This window comes from Staurois parvus, unplaced genomic scaffold, assembly GCF_062004578.1.
Source record: "Staurois parvus isolate SC_StPar_1 unplaced genomic scaffold, SC_StPar_1.0 ptg000921l, whole genome shotgun sequence".
NCBI lineage: Eukaryota > Metazoa > Chordata > Amphibia > Anura > Ranidae > Staurois > Staurois parvus.
In genome coordinates, this window is record NW_028318717.1 from 245,623 (window position 1) to 263,764 (window position 18,142).

General features: G+C 48.5%; 1 protein-coding gene and 1 pseudogene across 2 annotated transcripts in view; one reads left to right on the forward strand and one right to left on the reverse strand.

The window, feature by feature from the left end:
• The window catches only part of LOC149442022 (uncharacterized), a 68,101-nt pseudogene extending 62,195 nt beyond the window's left edge, over window positions 1-5,906 (forward strand). The window contains exon 9 of the transcript XR_016307252.1: window positions 750-5,906. The product of XR_016307252.1 is annotated as an uncharacterized LOC149442022 (transcript). The remainder of the gene's footprint in view (window positions 1-749) is intronic.
• A 9,922-nt stretch (window positions 5,907-15,828) lies between these two features.
• On the reverse strand, window positions 15,829-17,089 carry LOC149442023 (uncharacterized). Its single transcript, XM_089656628.1, has 2 exons — window positions 16,147-17,089; window positions 15,829-16,007 (listed from the first exon to the last, which is right to left on the reverse strand). Exons 1-2 carry the CDS (start codon window positions 17,087-17,089, stop codon window positions 15,829-15,831), a joined length of 1,122 nt encoding a protein of 373 aa, XP_089512754.1.
• Window positions 17,090-18,142: the final 1,053 nt, after the last annotated feature.

Below are 18,142 nucleotides of genomic sequence, written 5' to 3' on the forward strand. Positions count from 1 at the left end.
CGAAATGTATTGAAAATATATTTCTCTTCCATATGGGTAAATCCTGTATATTATTATATTTAATAATGAACGTTAAAAATAGAAAGCAACTTTAGTTATTTTATATAAAATTCTGGTTTTTATTATTTTTTTCTTTTCTATACAGGTAGATTGATGAACCAGGTTTTCCGTCACGTTTATCTTCATAAACACCAAATGAACCAAATGGGTGTCTTAAGTGGCTGAAAGTCTTTACAGCAGTTCACTGAAGGATTCACACAGGACAGAAGACCTATCGGTGTTCTAAATGTTTTGGATCCTCTTCAACATTGATCAAACCTCTGCGGACAACAGGAGAGAAAAAAAAGAGAAAGTACAAAAAAAGGCCGGACTTTACTGGTACTAAGGAACGGTCTATTCATCAATAAAAATATGTATTTTTATTACAAAATTTAAAACCAACATTCACAAAAAGAAAAACCCAACAAAACCCCACGCCGTAGTCATAATACATGGTCTGTTCAATTCAGTGTGGCTTCTTCGTGTCAGATCATCCGAAGAGGTCAACGCGTTTCACTTATCAGCACTCTCAGTTGGATTTTTACTGGAAGTTGACCCAACTACTGAAAATATATATTTAGACATTTTATTTATATCTAGTACCATATACTTTTAAAATTGAAATCACTTGGGGGTGCAACAATATACATGCTTTAAAAAAAAAAAAAAAAAAGACAGGCACGAAGTCATTTCAGTGTTCTACAAGTGACAATCAAATCCAACCCTTGTATACGTAAGAGGAGCCATTTCAGAAGCCATTTCTTGTTTGGAATGTGACAAAGGTTTTCTCCATTTTATTTTTACAATGGAGGCCAAACGTATCGCACACCACAAGGCACACGATGGAGAGAAGCCGTATCGATGCTCTAAATGTGACAAAGGTTTCGCAGCGAGGAGACGCCTTATCACACACATGAGAACTCACACTGGAGGGAAGCCATATCAGTGTTCAGAATGTGTCAAAGCTTTTACAAGCAAATCACATCTTATCAGACACATGAGAACTCACACTGGAGGGAAACCATATCAGTGTTCAGAATGTGTCAAAGCTTTTACAAGCAAATCACATCTTATCACACACATGAGAACTCACACTGGAGGGAAACCATATCAGTGTTCAGAATGTGTCAAAGCTTTTGCAAGCAAATCCAATCTGATCACACACATGAGAACTCACACTGGAGAGAAGCCATATCAGTGTTCAGAATGTGTCAAAGCTTTTGCAAGCAAGCCATATCTTATCATACACATGAGAACTCACACTGGAGAGAAGCCATATCAGTGTTCGGAATGTGACAAAGCTTTTGCACGATTATCAAATCTTATCACACACAAGATGATTCACACCGCAGAGAAACCATATCAGTGTTCGGCTTGCAGCAAAGCTTTTACAATGAAGTCAAATCTTATCACACACCAGAGGATTCACACCGGAGATAAGCCATATGAGTGTTCTGAATGTGACAAAGCTTTTAATACCAAGAAAGAGCTCACCACGCACCAGAGGGTTCACACCGGAGAGAAGCCATATCAGTGTTCCGAATGTGACAAAGCTTATAAAATATTGGCACATCTTAACACACACAACATGGTTCACACTGGGCAGAGGCCATATCCGTGTTCCGAGTGTGACAAATCTTTTAAAGAGAAGAGAGATCTCATCTCGCACCAGATGCTTCACACTGGAGAGAAGCCATATCAGTGTTCTGAATGTGACAAAGCTTTTACAGACAACAGAGGGCTTAAAAGACACCAGAGGGGTCACACCGAAAACAAACCACATAAATGTTCTGAATGTGGCACTGGTTTTGCACGAAAGGCAGCACTTACTCAACACCAGAAGATTCACACCGGAGAGAAGCCACATCAGTGTTCTGAATGTGGCAAAGCTTTTGGAGAGAAGTACCAACTGACCGTACATGAGAGGGTCCACACAGGAGAGAAACCGTACCTTTGCTCTGAATGTGGAAAAGGTTTTTCAGTGAAGGCAACTCTTAACGAACACCAGAGGGTTCACACCGAAGAGAAACCACATAAATGTTCTGAATGTGGCAAAGCTTATAAACGGAAGTCCGAACTTATCGTACATGAGAGGGTCCACACAGGAGAGACACCGTACCTTTGCCCTGAATGTGGCAAAGGTTTTTCAGTGAAGTTATCTCTTAACAGACACCAGAGGGTCCACACCGGAGAGAAACCACATCCGTGCTCTGAATACGATTAAGCTTTCACACAGATGCAGTATCTTATCATACACCAAGTGGTTCACACCGGAGAGAAGTCCTATCAGTGTTCTGAGTTAATCAAACACCAGAGGATTCACACGCTTTTACTGCAGAGAGGAACCTCCGGAAGAAGGGAAGGGGGGGTAGGGTTGTAAAAGATGTAGCAGCTAAGCCGTAATGAAAGATTTGCTGGTGTCTCGTTAGTTTCACACCTCGTGTCATCTCACAAGCTCGTAAAAAAAAAGCAAACAAGGTATAATGCTACTTTGAAGGACAAAATAAAATCCGTGAGCAAAAAGGAATATAATGAATGGAGCATGGAGTTTAGTGCTTATCTCCATCAGGCACACACCTAGAAAGTCCTCGACTATTTTACTTTTTTTTTTTTTTTTTAACAGAATGGGAAAAGCGCCTCTGAGTGTAATACCATCCATGTATTTATTGAAAACAATGTAGGCTCACAAATGGCAACTTACGTGTTCTGGAAGAGTAAAGGGCACAAAATAAAGTCTGTGCAATGTGCTGAATGGTGTAGTAGTCTGGCCAGGGATCACTTCGGAATGGCAGGAGATGGATCTCAAGCAGCCGCTCAGTGGAGAAGACAAGGCCGATAGCTCTGGAGGCTTGTGGAGCCAAGCATGGACCGCAATGCTGAACCAGAGGTGAAGTGACGCAACACGTCTCGGAGCATGCACGGGACCAGCGGCATATTTACCATGAGGCAAGCAAGGCGTTTGCCTAGGGCAGCAATTTTTGGGAGGAAGGGGGGGGAGAGCCACCTGGGGACCTGATGAGTTTCTGCCATGGAATCCAAGGAGGCTGTATGCTGCTGGAAGGTGTAAGCTTCTGGCACAAAGAAGGAAATTGGCTCCAGAGAGGTTAAGGTTAGTGCTTGACTAACTCTATCTCTCTGCAAGCTACGGCAAGGGCTTGTTTGGAAGAGAGTGGTGGCAGCTGGCCCCAGGGGGGTTTGTGGGGGTGCTGGTGCCCAATTTTAGTGGCTGTAGGGGGCGCGGTGCTGGATGCCCAATTTTAGTGGCAGCAGGGGCTAGGGGTACTTAATTTTAGTGGCAGTGGGGGCGCCCAGTTTTAGAGGTTGGCATGGACTGGGGGGGAGGGGTGTGCTGGTTCCCAATTTAATGTTTCCTAGGGCAGCACAGGAGCTAAATATAGCACATCGGGGGACACCACCAGGGTGCGCAGAATCGCTCCTTTCCCAAGCTTCACCATCCAGGACCCCGCACGGGCTTTATTTTGCACCTTTTACTCTTTTAGAGCACTTGAGTTGCCATTTGTTAACCTACATTGTTTTTAATAAATACATTTGTGGCATTACACTTAGAGGCACTTTTTCCATTTCTGTTTACCGTTGTGCGCATCTAGAGAGCCGTCTTCTACTCTGGAAACCAGCTGCCCAAGTGGACCATCTTATCTCTAAGTCCCCTCCCCCCTTTTTATCATGGATTTATAATGGACTTTTAATTCCATATGCCTGCACCAGTCCTACCAATCATTCTCCTATTGGCGCATACGGTTTTGTATTTTACCTTTTTTTTCGGAGAAGGATTGATGACTGAACTGTGTTTCCTCGTGATCCTCATCTGTATCTTTTTTATGGAGCTTTGACTGAACATGTAATGCGTTTGCATCCGTTCTAACTGATCTGTTCCCAAGTGTTTTCTTCATTGACAGATCCTGAGTTAATACTTGATTAACACTGCCTCAGTACCAGAGACTGGGTTGCAATCAAGAAGCATCTTGCCGAGCCTCTGAAACCTCAGAGAGGAGAGTCCTTTCCAGGTTCTGCTGACTGTTGTTATTGCAGCCAAGTTTGAGGACTCCAGCTAAGCCCACCTCCTGATATATGTTCCACCTGGGTTCCCACGATCCATGCCTCATTTCCAATGTTCCTCCTCCTCTTATGGATGACAGGTTTGTAGGCAGGTCTGAGGATGGGACACTGGCCATGGAGAAGCCTCGGAGAAAGCAACTTCCTAAGCCGGTGTAGACCTTCCAACAGAGAGTTGCAGCTGTTTTATGGGATGTGTTCAATGGGACCACTTAAGCCCAGATGGTCACTTGTTTCATTCGGTTCTGCCACAAGTCTAAGGGATTTCATCAGGTGAAGATTGGATGTCCTCATTATCTTGCTTCTCTGTTCATCTACTCCTCCTCTCCATAGACTGATCACAAAGTACAACTGCAAGAGATCTGAACTTACAAACTGCTAAGTGTGCAGTCACATTCCTACAACTTCTTCTGCAGGACTGAAATTCCTCTGATTGGGGTTCTCTTTAATGGCTCTGAGTGGACAGATCTCTTTTTTTTTGGTTAAACTTTAGAACTTTAAAAAAAAGAACATTTTGTTGACCCTGGAAACAATACACCATAGAGCGTAACTATGGGAAAAATCAATAATTACATGAATGCTGTAATCTGTCATTAACCACTTTAATCCCCGGGCCTTTCCCTCTCTATATCCCAGACAGGGCCATCTTAATAGCATCATGGGCTCCTGGGCAAAGTAATACATCGGGACCCACACCAGTCTGTCCCAATTTACACACCTACTCTGAATAATTAAAGTTTAATTTGTTGATAAAATTAAACCTATATTTGTATTTGTTAGTATTTTCAATAAAATGGAAACAATAGGAAAACATTCCGTAAATCAGGGGCAGAAGGGCACAGTAGAGGGGGGAGTCAGGAGGGCACAATACAGGGATCAGGAGGGGACAGTGCAGGTTCTTGGACACTGCCCAGGCCACCCCGGGACAGCTTAGTAAAAATTGTGACCGTCCCGGCAAATCCGGGACAGTTGGCAAGTATGTTGTAATACAAGATTATCATGGGGCCCCTGGGCATTGCCCATAAATTAAGACATCCCTGGTCCCAGAACGTTTGTATTTATGGCAATATCTCAGTTCTGTACATTTTTTTTTAACGAGAATACTTAGTAAAAAGTTAAGCATTTTCCTGTAATTTATTGTTATTACGAGGAGGTTAAAAATGCTGAATTTGGATAAAGTTAGATGGAAAAAAAAAGTTTAAAAAATACATAAAAAAATAATAAAAATCGTTAAAAGAAAAAAAAATTGTTTAAATTCCCCCCATGCGCATACACACAAATTGAAACAGATGACGTCACAACACTCAAACCACGCCCTACGTGTTTTGTCATTCGACGTCCTCACAGAGTAAGGCGTGGTTTAAGTGTTGTGACGTCAGCGTGCTCCTAGCATCGCAAGAGCACATATGTATTGTGGCTGGGTCTATTGGCATCTGTTTTATGCTGAATATGCTGCTGTCGGTTGGACACCATTTCTTGTGTGTTTTTGTCATTATTAAAGCAGTGTTTTTAACCACTTCCAGACTGGACACTTTCCCCCCCTTCCTGTCCAGGGCAATTTTCAGCTTTCAGCGCTATCACACTTTGAATGACAATTGCGCGGTCATGCAACACTGTACCCAAATTAATTTTTTACCATTTTTTTGAGACGGATAAAGCTTTATTTTGGTGGTATTTATTCACCGCTGGGATTTTTATTTTTTTTGCTATGTAAATGGAAAAAGTCCAAAAATTTTGAACAAAAGTGTTTTTTTTAAATAAAATTTTGCAAATAAATAATATTTCATCATAAATCTTTGCCAAAATGTATTCCGTTATCTTTTCAGTAAAAAAAAACAAATTAGTTTATAACCAAAAATTATAATTTTTTTAAATTTTTTTTTTACATTTTTATTTTATTTTTTTTATATTATTTTTATTTATTTATTTTTACATACTGTCACCCTAGCAGTGCAGTCACCATGGTGACACTGTACTACTTGTGGGGGGTGATGAAGATTTTTTGTTTTTTTTACACTGATTTCTTTTACACCCATATAGGATGTAAAAGCAATCATTTCTCTTTCTCTCTGTGTGCATTCCTGCAGCCATTGAGAAGTACTGAGTGAGCTGTGATTGGTCACAGCTTGTCACATGGTACAAGGGCTGTTGTGAATAGCCCTGTACCATGTGACCTCTGTGATCATTCACAGATTTCACACGTAGTAAGCAATGATGTCACAAGTGACATCTTGCTTACTACTTTGCATGTGATCACTGATTGGCCAATCAGTGATCACATGATCGGGACCTCGTACAGAGGTCCCGTCCGACGATCGGTGTTTCACTGTGTCCGGAGGACACAGCGGGCACCGGATCGCGGTGCTGCGCGCTCCCAGGGAGCACGCACAAGCAGGGTGCGGGGAGGCCATTTATAGACGGCCACCCGACCCTGCACTGCCACCGTCCGGCCGTTTATATGCAACGGCCGGTCGGGAAGTGGTTAAGAAGTACTGCACCACGAGCTTCTTTTTTTATATTCCGAGCGGCCTTTCCAATACCTCTTAAAACAAGATGGGATGTGAATAAAGTGGATCTTCAGAGTCTCCTGCAGAGTATTGCTCCAGGAAATCGTTTCTTCCAAGCCTAAGCTGTGTTTTAACTGTCTGCAGATCGTTGCTCCCGGAGCAAAAAAGCGTTTACGCTGGTTTATCATATAATCAGCATATTGCTCTGGTGCAGGGGCAGACTGACAACTCATGGGGCCCCCGGGCAATAGGGGATCATGGGGTCCCTGTGTCCTTGCCCAAACTCAAAAAAGCCTATGAAAAATGTACCAGGGGCATCTCATGGGGCCCCCTACTGACCCTGGGCCCTCAGGCAGTGCCCGAGTTTCCAAATGGTCAGTCCGCCCCTGCTCTGGTGAGTTTATTCAGTTCATTTGGTGGTGGATTCACTCGGTGGATTTTATTTCAAATAATAATTTTTTCATCTTCATTTTTTATCTTCATTATCACATATATTTTTTGGGACTTTTATGATATATTTTGGGACTTTTAAAAATATGATATATTTTTTTTGAGTTTGTTATATTCTTGGTCTGTTTATGTCCCGGTATATATTGTGTTTTGTATTTGTTACTAGCGCAGTCTTATTTCTATATATTTGCACCTTCACTGAGGGTAGACTTTGCAGCTGGTCTATTAATTAGGATCTATACTATCATTTATAACATTGTTGTCTGGCGCCACCTATATTTCCTCAGTCAGGAGGGTAAATCTTGGTAAAAGTTTGATTCCCTTTTATTTTATAGTGAATAGTCTATGTGTGTCTTCTTGTATTTTTTGTATTTCTGTAACTTTTTATACTTTGTACATATTTTATGCTCCGCCCACTTTCGGGATATTAAATCTTAAAATTAATAAGTGACTTCTGTGTACTTAACCCCTCGCCTACCGGGCACTTCTACCCCCTTATTTACCAGGCCAATTTTCAGCTTTCAGCGCTGCCGCACTTTGATTGACAATTGCGCGGTCATGCAACATTGTACCCATATGAAATTTTGATCATTTTTTTCTCACAAATAGAGCTTTCTTTTGGTGGTATTTACTCCCCGCTGGGCGCTTTACTTTTTGCGCTATAAATAAAAAAGTTGCAAAAAATTTGAAAAAAAAAAAAAGGTTTCTTTGTTTCTATTATAAAATTTTTCAAACAGGTAATTTTTCTCCTTCACTGATGTGCGTTGATGAGGCAGCACTGATGGGCACTGATAGGCGGCACTGATAGGCAGCACTAAAGGGCACTGATAGGCAGTACTAATGAGGTGTCACGGATAGGCGGCACTAATATGCAGCACTGATAGGCGGCACTGATAGGTGACACTGATGATGGGTACTGATAGACGGCACTGACTGGCATCACTGCTGGGCACTGACTGGCGGCACTGACTGGCACAACCGCTGGGCACTGACTGGTGGCACTGACTGGCAGCACTGCTGGGTGACACTGGTGGGCAGCACTGGTGGGTGGGCACAGGTGGGTGGCACTGGTGGGCACAGGTGGGTGGCACTGCTGGGCACAGGTAGGTGGCACTTCTGGGCACAGGTGTGTGACACTGCAGAGTGGCACAGGTGGATGCACTGCTGGGCACAGGTGGGTGATCTGCTGGGCACAGGTGGGTGGAGTTAGTGGGCGCACTGCTGGGCACAGGTGGGCGGAACTTGCGGGTGGCACTGCTGGGCACCGATCATCAGTGCCCTGATGATCGGTGCCGATCCCCGCTCTGACAACTGCCGGTTCTCGGCAGTACTTTCCTCACGATCTGACAGCGTGAGGAAAGTGCAGCTGAGAACCGGCACTTGCATTTCCCTCTGATCAGCGTTTCATTGGACACCGCTGATCACGTGGTAAAAGGCCGCTGTGATTGGCCTTTTACCACATCACGTGATCAGCTGTGTCCGTAGGACACAGCGATCACGGAGATCGCCGGGTGCGCGCCCCCTGGGGCGCGCAGGAGAGCGCGTTCTGGGGGGACGTCATATGACGTCCACTCAGAACTGGCCGGCCGCACTGCAGCCGTCATTCGGCTATCTGCGGTCGGCTACTAGTTAAGCATGGGCTCATATCTCCGGAGAGATTAGATCAGGGGTCCTCAAACTACGGCCCGCGGGCCACATGCGGCCCGACGAGGCCATTTATCCGGCCCGCCTGCAGGGGCGGGACAGGAAGGGACACTAAGTACAGGGGTGGGCAGGGGGCTGCTGTACCTTACCTGGCTCCGGTCCCAGTCCCACGACGATCCAGTCCAGGAAGCGCTGCTCCTTCATTCACTCCGGCCATTCCCTCACTCCTGCCGCTCGGCTCCACCTCCTCACCGGTGATTGGGCGTCAGAACTGTAGCTCAGGAAAGGCACACAGGCGGCCAGTCACCTGTGAGGAGGCGGAGCCGAGTGAGGGAGAGGCCGGAGTGAAGGACAGCTGACAGGTAAGTGTGCCGTGCTGATGGTGCTGCTGCAACCAGGTATACTGGAACAGGGGTCAGCAAGTTATGTGTCAGTGGGAGGAATAGTGCCCCATCATTGGTGTCAGTGGGAGGAATAGTGCCCCATCATTGGTATCAGTGGGAGGAATAGTGCCCCATCATTGGTGTCAGTGGGAGGAATAGTGCCCCATCATTGGTATCAGTGGGAGGAATAGTGTCCCATCATTGGTATCAGTGGGAGGAATAGTTCCCCATCATTGGTGTCAGTGGGAGGAATAGTGCCCCATCATTGGTGTCAGTGGGAGGAATAGTGCCCCATCATTGGTATCAGTGGGAGGAATAGTTCCCCATCATTGGTGTCAGTGGGAGGAATAGTGCCCCATCATTGGTGTCAGTGGGAGGAATAGTGCCCCATCATTGGTATCAGTGGGAGGAATAGTGTCCCATCATTGGTGTCAGTGGGGGGGAATAGTGCCCCATCATTGGTGTCAGTGGGAGGAATAGTGCCCCATCATTGGTGTCAGTGGGAGGAATAGTGCCCCATCATTGGTGTCAGTGGGGGAAGGAATAGTGCCCGATTATTGGTGTCAGTGTAGGGGGGGGGGATTAGTGCCCCATCATTGGTATCAGTGGGAGGAATAGTGCCCCATCATTGGTGTCAGTGGGAGGAATAGTGTCCCATCATTGGTGTCAGTGGAAAGAATAGTGCCCCATCATTGGTGTCAGTGGGGGGGGGGATAGTGCCCCGTCATTGGTGTCAGTGGGAGGAATAGTACATCAGTGGTGTCAGTGGAGGGGAATAGTGCCCCAACATTGGTGTCAGTGGGGGGGATAGTGTCCCATCGTTGGTGTCAGTGGGGGTGGAATAGTGCCCCATCGTTGGTGTCAGTGAGGGGAGGAATAGTGCCCCATCGTTGGTGTAAGTGGGGGGGGGAATAGTGCCCCATCGTTGGTGTCAGTGGGGGGTGGAATAGTGCCCCATCGTTGGTGTCAGTGGGGGGGTGGAATAGTGCCCCATCGTTGGTGTCAGTGGGGGGGTGGAATAGTGCCCCATCGTTGGTGTCAGTGGGGGGGTGGAATAGTGCCCCATCGTTGGTGTCAGTGGGGGGGTGGAATAGTGCCCCTTCGTTGGTGTCAGTGGGGGGGTGGAATAGTGCCCCTTCGTTGGTGTCAGTGGGGGGTGGAATAGTGCCCCATCGTTGGTGTCAGTGGGGGGTGGAATAGTGCCCCATCGTTGGTGTCAGTGGGGGGTGGAATAGTGCCCCATCGTTGGTGTCAGTGGGGCACTATTCCTCCCACTGATGATGGGACACTATTCCTCCCACTGACACCGACGATGGGGCACTATTCCTCCCACTGACACCGACGATGGGGCACTATTCCTCCCACTGACACCGACGATGGGGCACTATTCCTCCCACTGACACCGACGATGGGGCACTATTCCTCCCACTGACACCGACGATGGGGCACTATTCCTCCCACTGACACCGACGATGGGGCACTATTCCTCCCACTGACACCGACGATGGGGCACTATTCCTCCCACTGACACCGACGATGGGGCACTATTCCTCCCACTGACACCAACGATGGGGCACTATTCCTCCCACTGACACCAACGATGGGGCACTATTCCTCCCACTGACACCAACGATGGGGCACTATTCCTCCCACTGACACCAACGATGGGGCACTATTCCTCCCACTGACACCAACGATGGGGCACTATTCCTCCCACTGAGACCAACGATGGGGCACTATTCCTCCCACTGAGACCAACGATGGGGCACTATTCCTCCCACTGAGACCAACGATGGGGCACTATTCCTCCCACTGAGACCAACGATGGGGCACTATTCCTCCCACTGAGACCAACGATGGGGCACTATTCCTCCCACTGAGACCAACGATGGGGCACTATTCCTCCCACTGACACCAACGATGGGGCACTATTCCTCCCACTGACACCAACGATGGGGCACTATTCCTCCCACTGACACCAACGATGGGGCACTATTCCTCCCACTGACACCAACGATGGGGCACTATTTCGCTCCATAAGACACACTTGGGGGGAAATGTCTGTGTGTCTTATGGAGCGTCTGGCCCAGTATTCCCACCATCGTTGTATGTCCGCAGTCTCTGGTCATCTCTGTACTGTGTCCGCAGTCTCTGGTCATCTCCTGTACTGTGTCCGCAGTCTCTGGTCATCTCCTGTACTGTGTCCGCAGTCTCTGGTCATCTCCTGTACTGTGTCCGCAGTCTCTGGTCATCTCCTGTACTGTGTCCGCAGTCTCTGGTCATCTCCTGTACTGTGTCCGCAGTCTCTGGTCATCTCCTGTACTATGGCTGCAGTCTCTGGTCATCTCCTGTACTGTGTCCGCAGTCTCTGGTCATCTCCTGTACTGTGTCCGCAGTCTCTGCTCATCTCCTGTACTGTCCGCAGTCTCTGCTCATCTCCTGTACTGTCTGCAGTCTCTGCTCATCTCCTGTACTGTGTCCGCAGTCTCCGGTCATCTCCTGTACTATGTCTGCAGTCTCTGGTCATCTCCTGTACTATGTCCGCAGTCTCTGCTCATCTCCTGTACTGTGTCCGCATTTGTTCTTAGTTTTTTTATAAACCATAGTCCGGCCCTCTAACACTTTGAGGGACAGTGAACTGGCCCCCTGTTTAAAAAGTTTGAGGACCCCTGGATTAGATTGCATTGTATGTTAGTGTCTTTATTTGCTCAGTCAAGCTCATTGCCAATCTGTATGCAATTGCACTGTGTGTGGGCAGATTGCGTGCAGATTGTAAAGGTAACAGATCTGCCAGATGGAGATCTGCGTGTGTGTGTGGTGTCCCAACAGACCGTTCTGTGGATAAACTGTTGGGTGGTGGCCATCTACCATTTGTGGTGTGTCTGGTGTGGGGGGGGGGGGGGTTGTGGACAGTGGAAGAGTGATTAACACCGGGGGTTCTGGCTTGTAGGATAGCTGGAAATATTTTTATTTCAAAAATAGATCTTGCAACCAGCAAACATATTTTTTTACAAAAGTATAAAAAAAAATAAATAAATAACATAAACTTCCTACCAGAAATAAACAAAGAAAAAAACTGGATACATCTCCAGGACATCATATGGCCCACCATCACACATAAATAACATATCCCTTATGAGGGGAAACCTCCACACACTTTAAATTATTCGCCTATATGGCTTTAACAAAACTAGAAAACTTACTATACTACCCAACAAAGGCTAAGAAACCTAGACCATCAGGTGTCCGTGACCATTCTCAAAAAGAAACCTTCAACCAAAATCTAAGGGGGTGAAAAAGAGGAGAAAAGCAGGACAGCAACCACACCAAGAGATCAACAGACTGCCGCTACAGGCCTGATATTCCTCCACGCTTTTATTCAGACCCTTCGCCTCAGCCTGTCTTTCCTCAAGACCCCAAATTTTCCCAACCTCACCAAGGATGTCACACACCATCACCTGAACAGAAGGACTTTCTGCCGAATGGAAACCCGACACCGTGCATTCCAGGTGTAATAACGGACAACTAGACAAACTAGAAACAGTGTGCCCAAATCAAAACCAGCACGACTTTCCAATGCCCCATATACCCACTCTGCATAAGACATGCAGTGCAGGAAAGGGATGTCCAGAGCCCTCCCCACCTCTTTATACACCTCTACATTGAAGGGACATTGAAGCAAGAAGTGGTCCATACTTTCAACCTCGCCCCCACACTCCGTCCTCGGAGAACCACGGTTATCCAGAGAACGGCCCTTCAAATTTCCCCTCACGTAGAGCCTGCCGTGGAATGCAAGCCAGGCCTGGTCCCTAAACTTCAAGGGAATCCTCTCCATATTTAACAATCTCAGACCCTCCCACAAAATATGGCCTGGGCAATCCTTCAAGGCCAGAGGTGCATGGAATGTCAAAGCCACGACCCTCTCCCTCAGGAGCCTCCCAGGGAGTGACCGGACCTCCTCCGCAGTCACACACCACCGCCTAAGTATCTTCAAACACGGGCGACATAAGCCGGGAGCTTACCGTGCTTGACCCTCAGGCTTCTCACTGGCCCGCCTCTCTCCCAACAGTTCAGAAAAGGCCTAAACCAGACTTGGAAAAAACCTACCCATGCAGGCGGTCTCTCTTTTAACATGCTACCAATATTATGTTTAATAAACAGCAGAGAGAAGAAAACAACTGGGTTGACCATACCTAGGCCACCCTCCCGCCTGGATCAGTACGTCACATCCCCGCCTCACAAGGTTCAGCCTGTTTCCCCACAATAGCTGGAAAAAACAGCTGTAGACTCTCGTATAGAGAGATTCTGGCAAGAGACAGACGAAACTGACGTACAAGAAAATGGGGACCAAGTAAGTTTTAATTAGGTCAACTCTTTCCCTTTAGGGACAAACGCCACCCCCTTCCAGCATCTCACTTTAACATCAGCATCTGACAGCCTGGATTCTCAATTTGTTTTGCTATAATCCTCCGGGCCAAATTCGATGCCTAGCACTTTGATCTTCTGCCGGGGCTCTGGGAAGACTTCCGGAAGCTCGAAGCCCTCACCTTCCCTGCCCATCCAGAAAACTTCACATTTATCCTGATTGATCTTGGAGCCTGATGCTTCTGCATACTGTTCCATCACCGAGACCACCTCCTGCGCCTCACTGGCCCCGGAGATGAAAACAGACACATTATCAGCATAGGCCACCACCCTCAAAGGCGGCTCACCAGTTGCACCCACCGGCACCCCGCCCAACACCCCACCATCGAGCCTCCTAATAAAGGGATCGATGGCAAAGGCATAGAGCAGAGGGCTCAGCGGACATCCCTGGCGGACCCCCGAACCGACCTCAAAGGGCCGCCCAACCCAACCATTGACCAACATGAAGCTCTCAACCCCTTTGTACAAAGTCTGCAACCAACCAATGAACCTCCCCTCCAGACCATACCTGTAAAGGAGATGCCAGAGGTACTTGTGGTCGACCCGATCAAAAGCCTTAGCTTGATCCAACGCCAGCAAGTACTTCCCACAGCCATCAGCCCTGCACCGCTCCAGAGCCTCCCGGACAGCTAACACCGCTGAGAAGGTGCTCCTGCCCTGGACTGAACAGTGCTGCTGCCGTGAAAGTAGACCGTCTGCCACTGACGACAAGCGCCAGAAAAGGATCTTGGCCAGGATCTTTCTATCGACGTTGAGCAGGCTAATGGGGCGCCAATTCTCAATCATCGTAGAATCCTTACCCTTTGACAGCAAAATCACAGCTGACTTCCTCATGGAGGGAGGGAGTGAGCCCTCTTCAAGACAGCAATTAAAAACCTCCGCCAGGAGAGGTGCCAAGCGAGATTTAAAGGTCTTAAAAAACTCCGCTGTCAAGCCGTCTGGCCCTGGTGTCTTTTTAATGGCCAAACTGTCTATCGCTTTGGCAACCTCTTCAACTGTGATCTCACCTGTCAAACTTGTGGACGGGGTGTTATTCTCCAACCCTGGTGTAGAATCCAGGAAGCTTGACATCCCTGCCTGGTCAAGGTGCTTCTCCCTCAGAAGATTTTCAAAAAAAGCCCTCGAGACCTCCAAGATCCCTGACCTGGATTTTGTCACGGATCCCGTACTATCTTTCAGACCACTGATCGTTTTGGCTGCTATGCTCTGTTTGCAGTTCTGGTAAGGGTCGGGCGAGTGATATTTCCCATAATCCCTTTCCAGAACCAAAGAGGCATGCCGATCATACTGATGTTTCCTTAAGAGAAGCTTAACCTCTGAGATTGCCCCAGAATCTCCACCCTCTGAGACAAGGCGGTCAAGCTTCCTCCGCAACTGCTGATAGGCAATGTATTTCACAAGTTGTTTCTTCTTACCTAGGGCCTTGAAAAACCTGCTGATCCGCACTTTGGTAAGCTCCCACCACTCCGACTTACTGCCGCAGAAATCCAGGATGGTCTCCTGTGCTTGAAGAAAATCCTCAAAGGATCGTCTCACTTCTTCGTCCTCCAGCAGAGCCGAATTCAACCTCCAGAAACCCCTTCCCTTCAGCGGCGCATCTGAAGCATTCAAAGTCACAGTCAATAAAAGGTGGTCGGAAAACTCCACTGCCCGACACTCAGGTGCCGAGAAAGCAGAGTCCCCCTTTAAAAAAAACCTATCTATCCTACTCTCACATCTACCTCTTCTAAAAGTGAACCCCGTGCTGTCCGGGCTGCACTTAACCAAGGCATCCACCAGACCTGCTTCCCTGACTATCGCATTTAAAAAAATGCTGTCATATCCCAGCCTGTCAGTGGAGCCTTTCCTGTCTTTGAGCCTAGTAATGGTGTTAAAATCACCTCCAAAGACAACCTGCCGGGACGTAAAAAGGAATGGCTTAATCTTTGTGAAAAGGCATTTCCTATCCCACGTAGACTGGGGACCGTATATATTAATAAGACGTAATTCCTGCCCCTTCACAAGGACGTCTAAGACCAAACACCTTCCAATCTCCACCTCAAGGACCCGCCGACACGTTACCATGCCGGAAAAAAGTACCGCAACTCCGCTGTAAAGCTCAGCCGCAAGAGACCAAAAAGATGGGCCACACCTCCACTCTCTTTTTGCCAGATGTAAATCGGCCAGGCAATTAAGCCGGGTCTCTTGCAAAAATAAAACATCAGCACCAATCTTACTGAGCAAAAATAAGGCTGTACTACGAGCACTTACAGATTTAATGCTGGCAACATTAATGGTTGCCACCTTTATCGGAGCGGGAACTGCCATTAGGATACTTGAGATGGACGTTTCTTAACCTTTGTTTTCCCACCCTTTCCCGGAGGCCTAGACCTCTTTAGGGAACTCCCAGCATCCTCATCCTCCATCGGGGATAGGAACTCACCTATGTCCCCATCCTCCCCCGACAGAGTCCCAAGCCTGTTGGTCAGATGTACCTCCTCTACATCTAAAGAGGAGAGGGAAGATGCCAGGGGAAATTAAAGGCCTATTCCTATTTCCCTTCCCCACTACAGACCACGCATCCCCCTTATTCTCTGTCCCAGACCCCTCAACCCCAGGACCTGAGCCTGAACACTCCTGCTTACCTCCCGACATCCCATCCCCCTTCACCTGACTCCTCCGTCGACGAGGGAGCAAAACTGGAGAAGAAGACCCTGAGGGCCCCGAAACCCCTGCTCCCTTAGCAGCCTCCTTGATTTTTGATTGGCCAGAGGAGGGAGACACACGAGGAGGGGCAGATGACAACTGGGAAGAGACAGAAACAGGGGGAATACTAACAACAGGGGGAATGACAGACACATTGGGGGACACACTGGGCGCCCCTGAGGCTGGCCCAGCATCAACTGTTGGTTCAACCAAAACCCGACCTGCCTCTACTTCCTTAGCCTCCTCAGCCTCCATTCTAGCCAGCTCTTCCATCACCCCTGGCAGGTTATGCAGAGCCTCTGGGCAATTACTGTAAGAGTGACCCAACTCCTGACACAGATTACATCTGATTTGATTGCAGTCTTTAGCTACATGACCAACCTCTTGGCACAATGAGCATTTCAGTACACCGCACCCAGAGGCAAAGTGCCCTTTGCTCCCGCATCTGTGGCATACTTTAGGCTGGCCCGCATAAAAAATGACCAGCCTATCTTTGCCAATGAAGGCTGATGATGGGATATGACTCACTATGTTACCCTGCACTCGCAGCTTCACCACCGCTGTCCATCCCCCCGTCCATATACCCCTGTCGTCAAGCTGTTTTCTCAGTGGACTCAGCACTTCCCCAAAGCGACTCAACCATACTACCAGGTCTGCCGCCGGTATGGACTCGTTCCTGACGAGTATTGTGATGTTTTTGACTACCTGCTGCCTGGAGACCACCTTTGGCCTCAGTCCCTCCCACCTGGGGGTATCCCTCCACCCCCCTTCATACCTCTGCCAGAACAGATCAAGGCTCTCTGGCCTCACAAAGGAAATATCGTATTCACCTGTGCCAATGGGTGTAATAAAGGCAAATATGTCCCTGGCACAGAAGCCCATGTCCAATATACGATCAATAACCTCCCTTCTAGTGGGGGTGGGACTCCCACCCTCCCACTTTATTTGTACCACATTCCTTCTCTTTATCACAGTACCTGCCTCCCCAACTCGTGCCTCTGAGGTTCTCACTGCACTCTGCCCACCTCTCACGGCTGCAGAGTAACTCAACACTGGCTTGGGAGCTGTGACAGATGCAGGGACAGAAGGATCAGCTGAGCCGTGAGCTGGGACAGGTGCAGAGACGGGACCAGGGATGGGACCACAAGCGGGTGCAGGAGCCTGGCCGGGGGTAGGGGTAGGACTAGCAACGGGAGCTGAGACCGGAGCAGAGGCGGGATCAGGGGTGGGTACACAGACTGCTGCCTGCACCGTTGTAGAGACGGGAACATGGTTGTGAACATTGGCAAGAGCCGTGACCGGGGCTGAGGCAAGAACATGGGTGGGTACTGAGACGGGAGCCGCCATAGCAGAGGCGGAAACATGTGCGGGAACACCACCGGGAGCCATGACTGCAGCAGAGGTGGGTACCGAGATGGGAGCCGCCATAGCAGAGGCGGAAACATGTGTGGGAACACCACCGGGAGCCATGACTGCAGCAGAGGTGGGTACCGAGATGGGAGCCGCCATAGCAGAGGCGGAAACATGTGTGGGAACACCACCGGGAGCCATGACTGCAGCAGAGGTGGGTACCGAGATGGGAGCCGCCATAGCAGAGGCAGAAACATGTGCGGGAACACCACCGGGAGCCATGACTGCAGCAGGGGTGGGTACTGAGACGGGATCCGCCATAGCAGAGGCGGAAACATGTGCGGGAACACCACCAGGAGCCACGACTGCAACAGAGGTGGAAACATGTGTGGGAACACCACCGGGAGCCACGACTGCAGCAGAGGTGGAAACATGTGCGGGAACACCACCGGGAGCCATGACTGCAGCAGAGGTGGAAACATGTGCGGGAACACCACCGGGAGCCATGACTGCAGCAGAGGTGGAAACATGTGCGGGAAACCCACCAGGAGCCATGACTGCAGCAGAGGTGGAAACATGTGCGGG

Bases quoted from the DNA above. Each gene is read 5' to 3' on its own strand.
- LOC149442023 (XM_089656628.1), bottom strand. From the start codon at position 17,089: ATGGGCTTCTGTGCCAGGGACATATTTGCCTTTATTACACCCATTGGC. The intron at 16,008-16,146 runs GTAAGCAGGAGT...TCTCCTCTTTAG, and splicing joins GGGGGATGGGATGTCGGGAG to ATGTAGAGGAGGTACATCTG.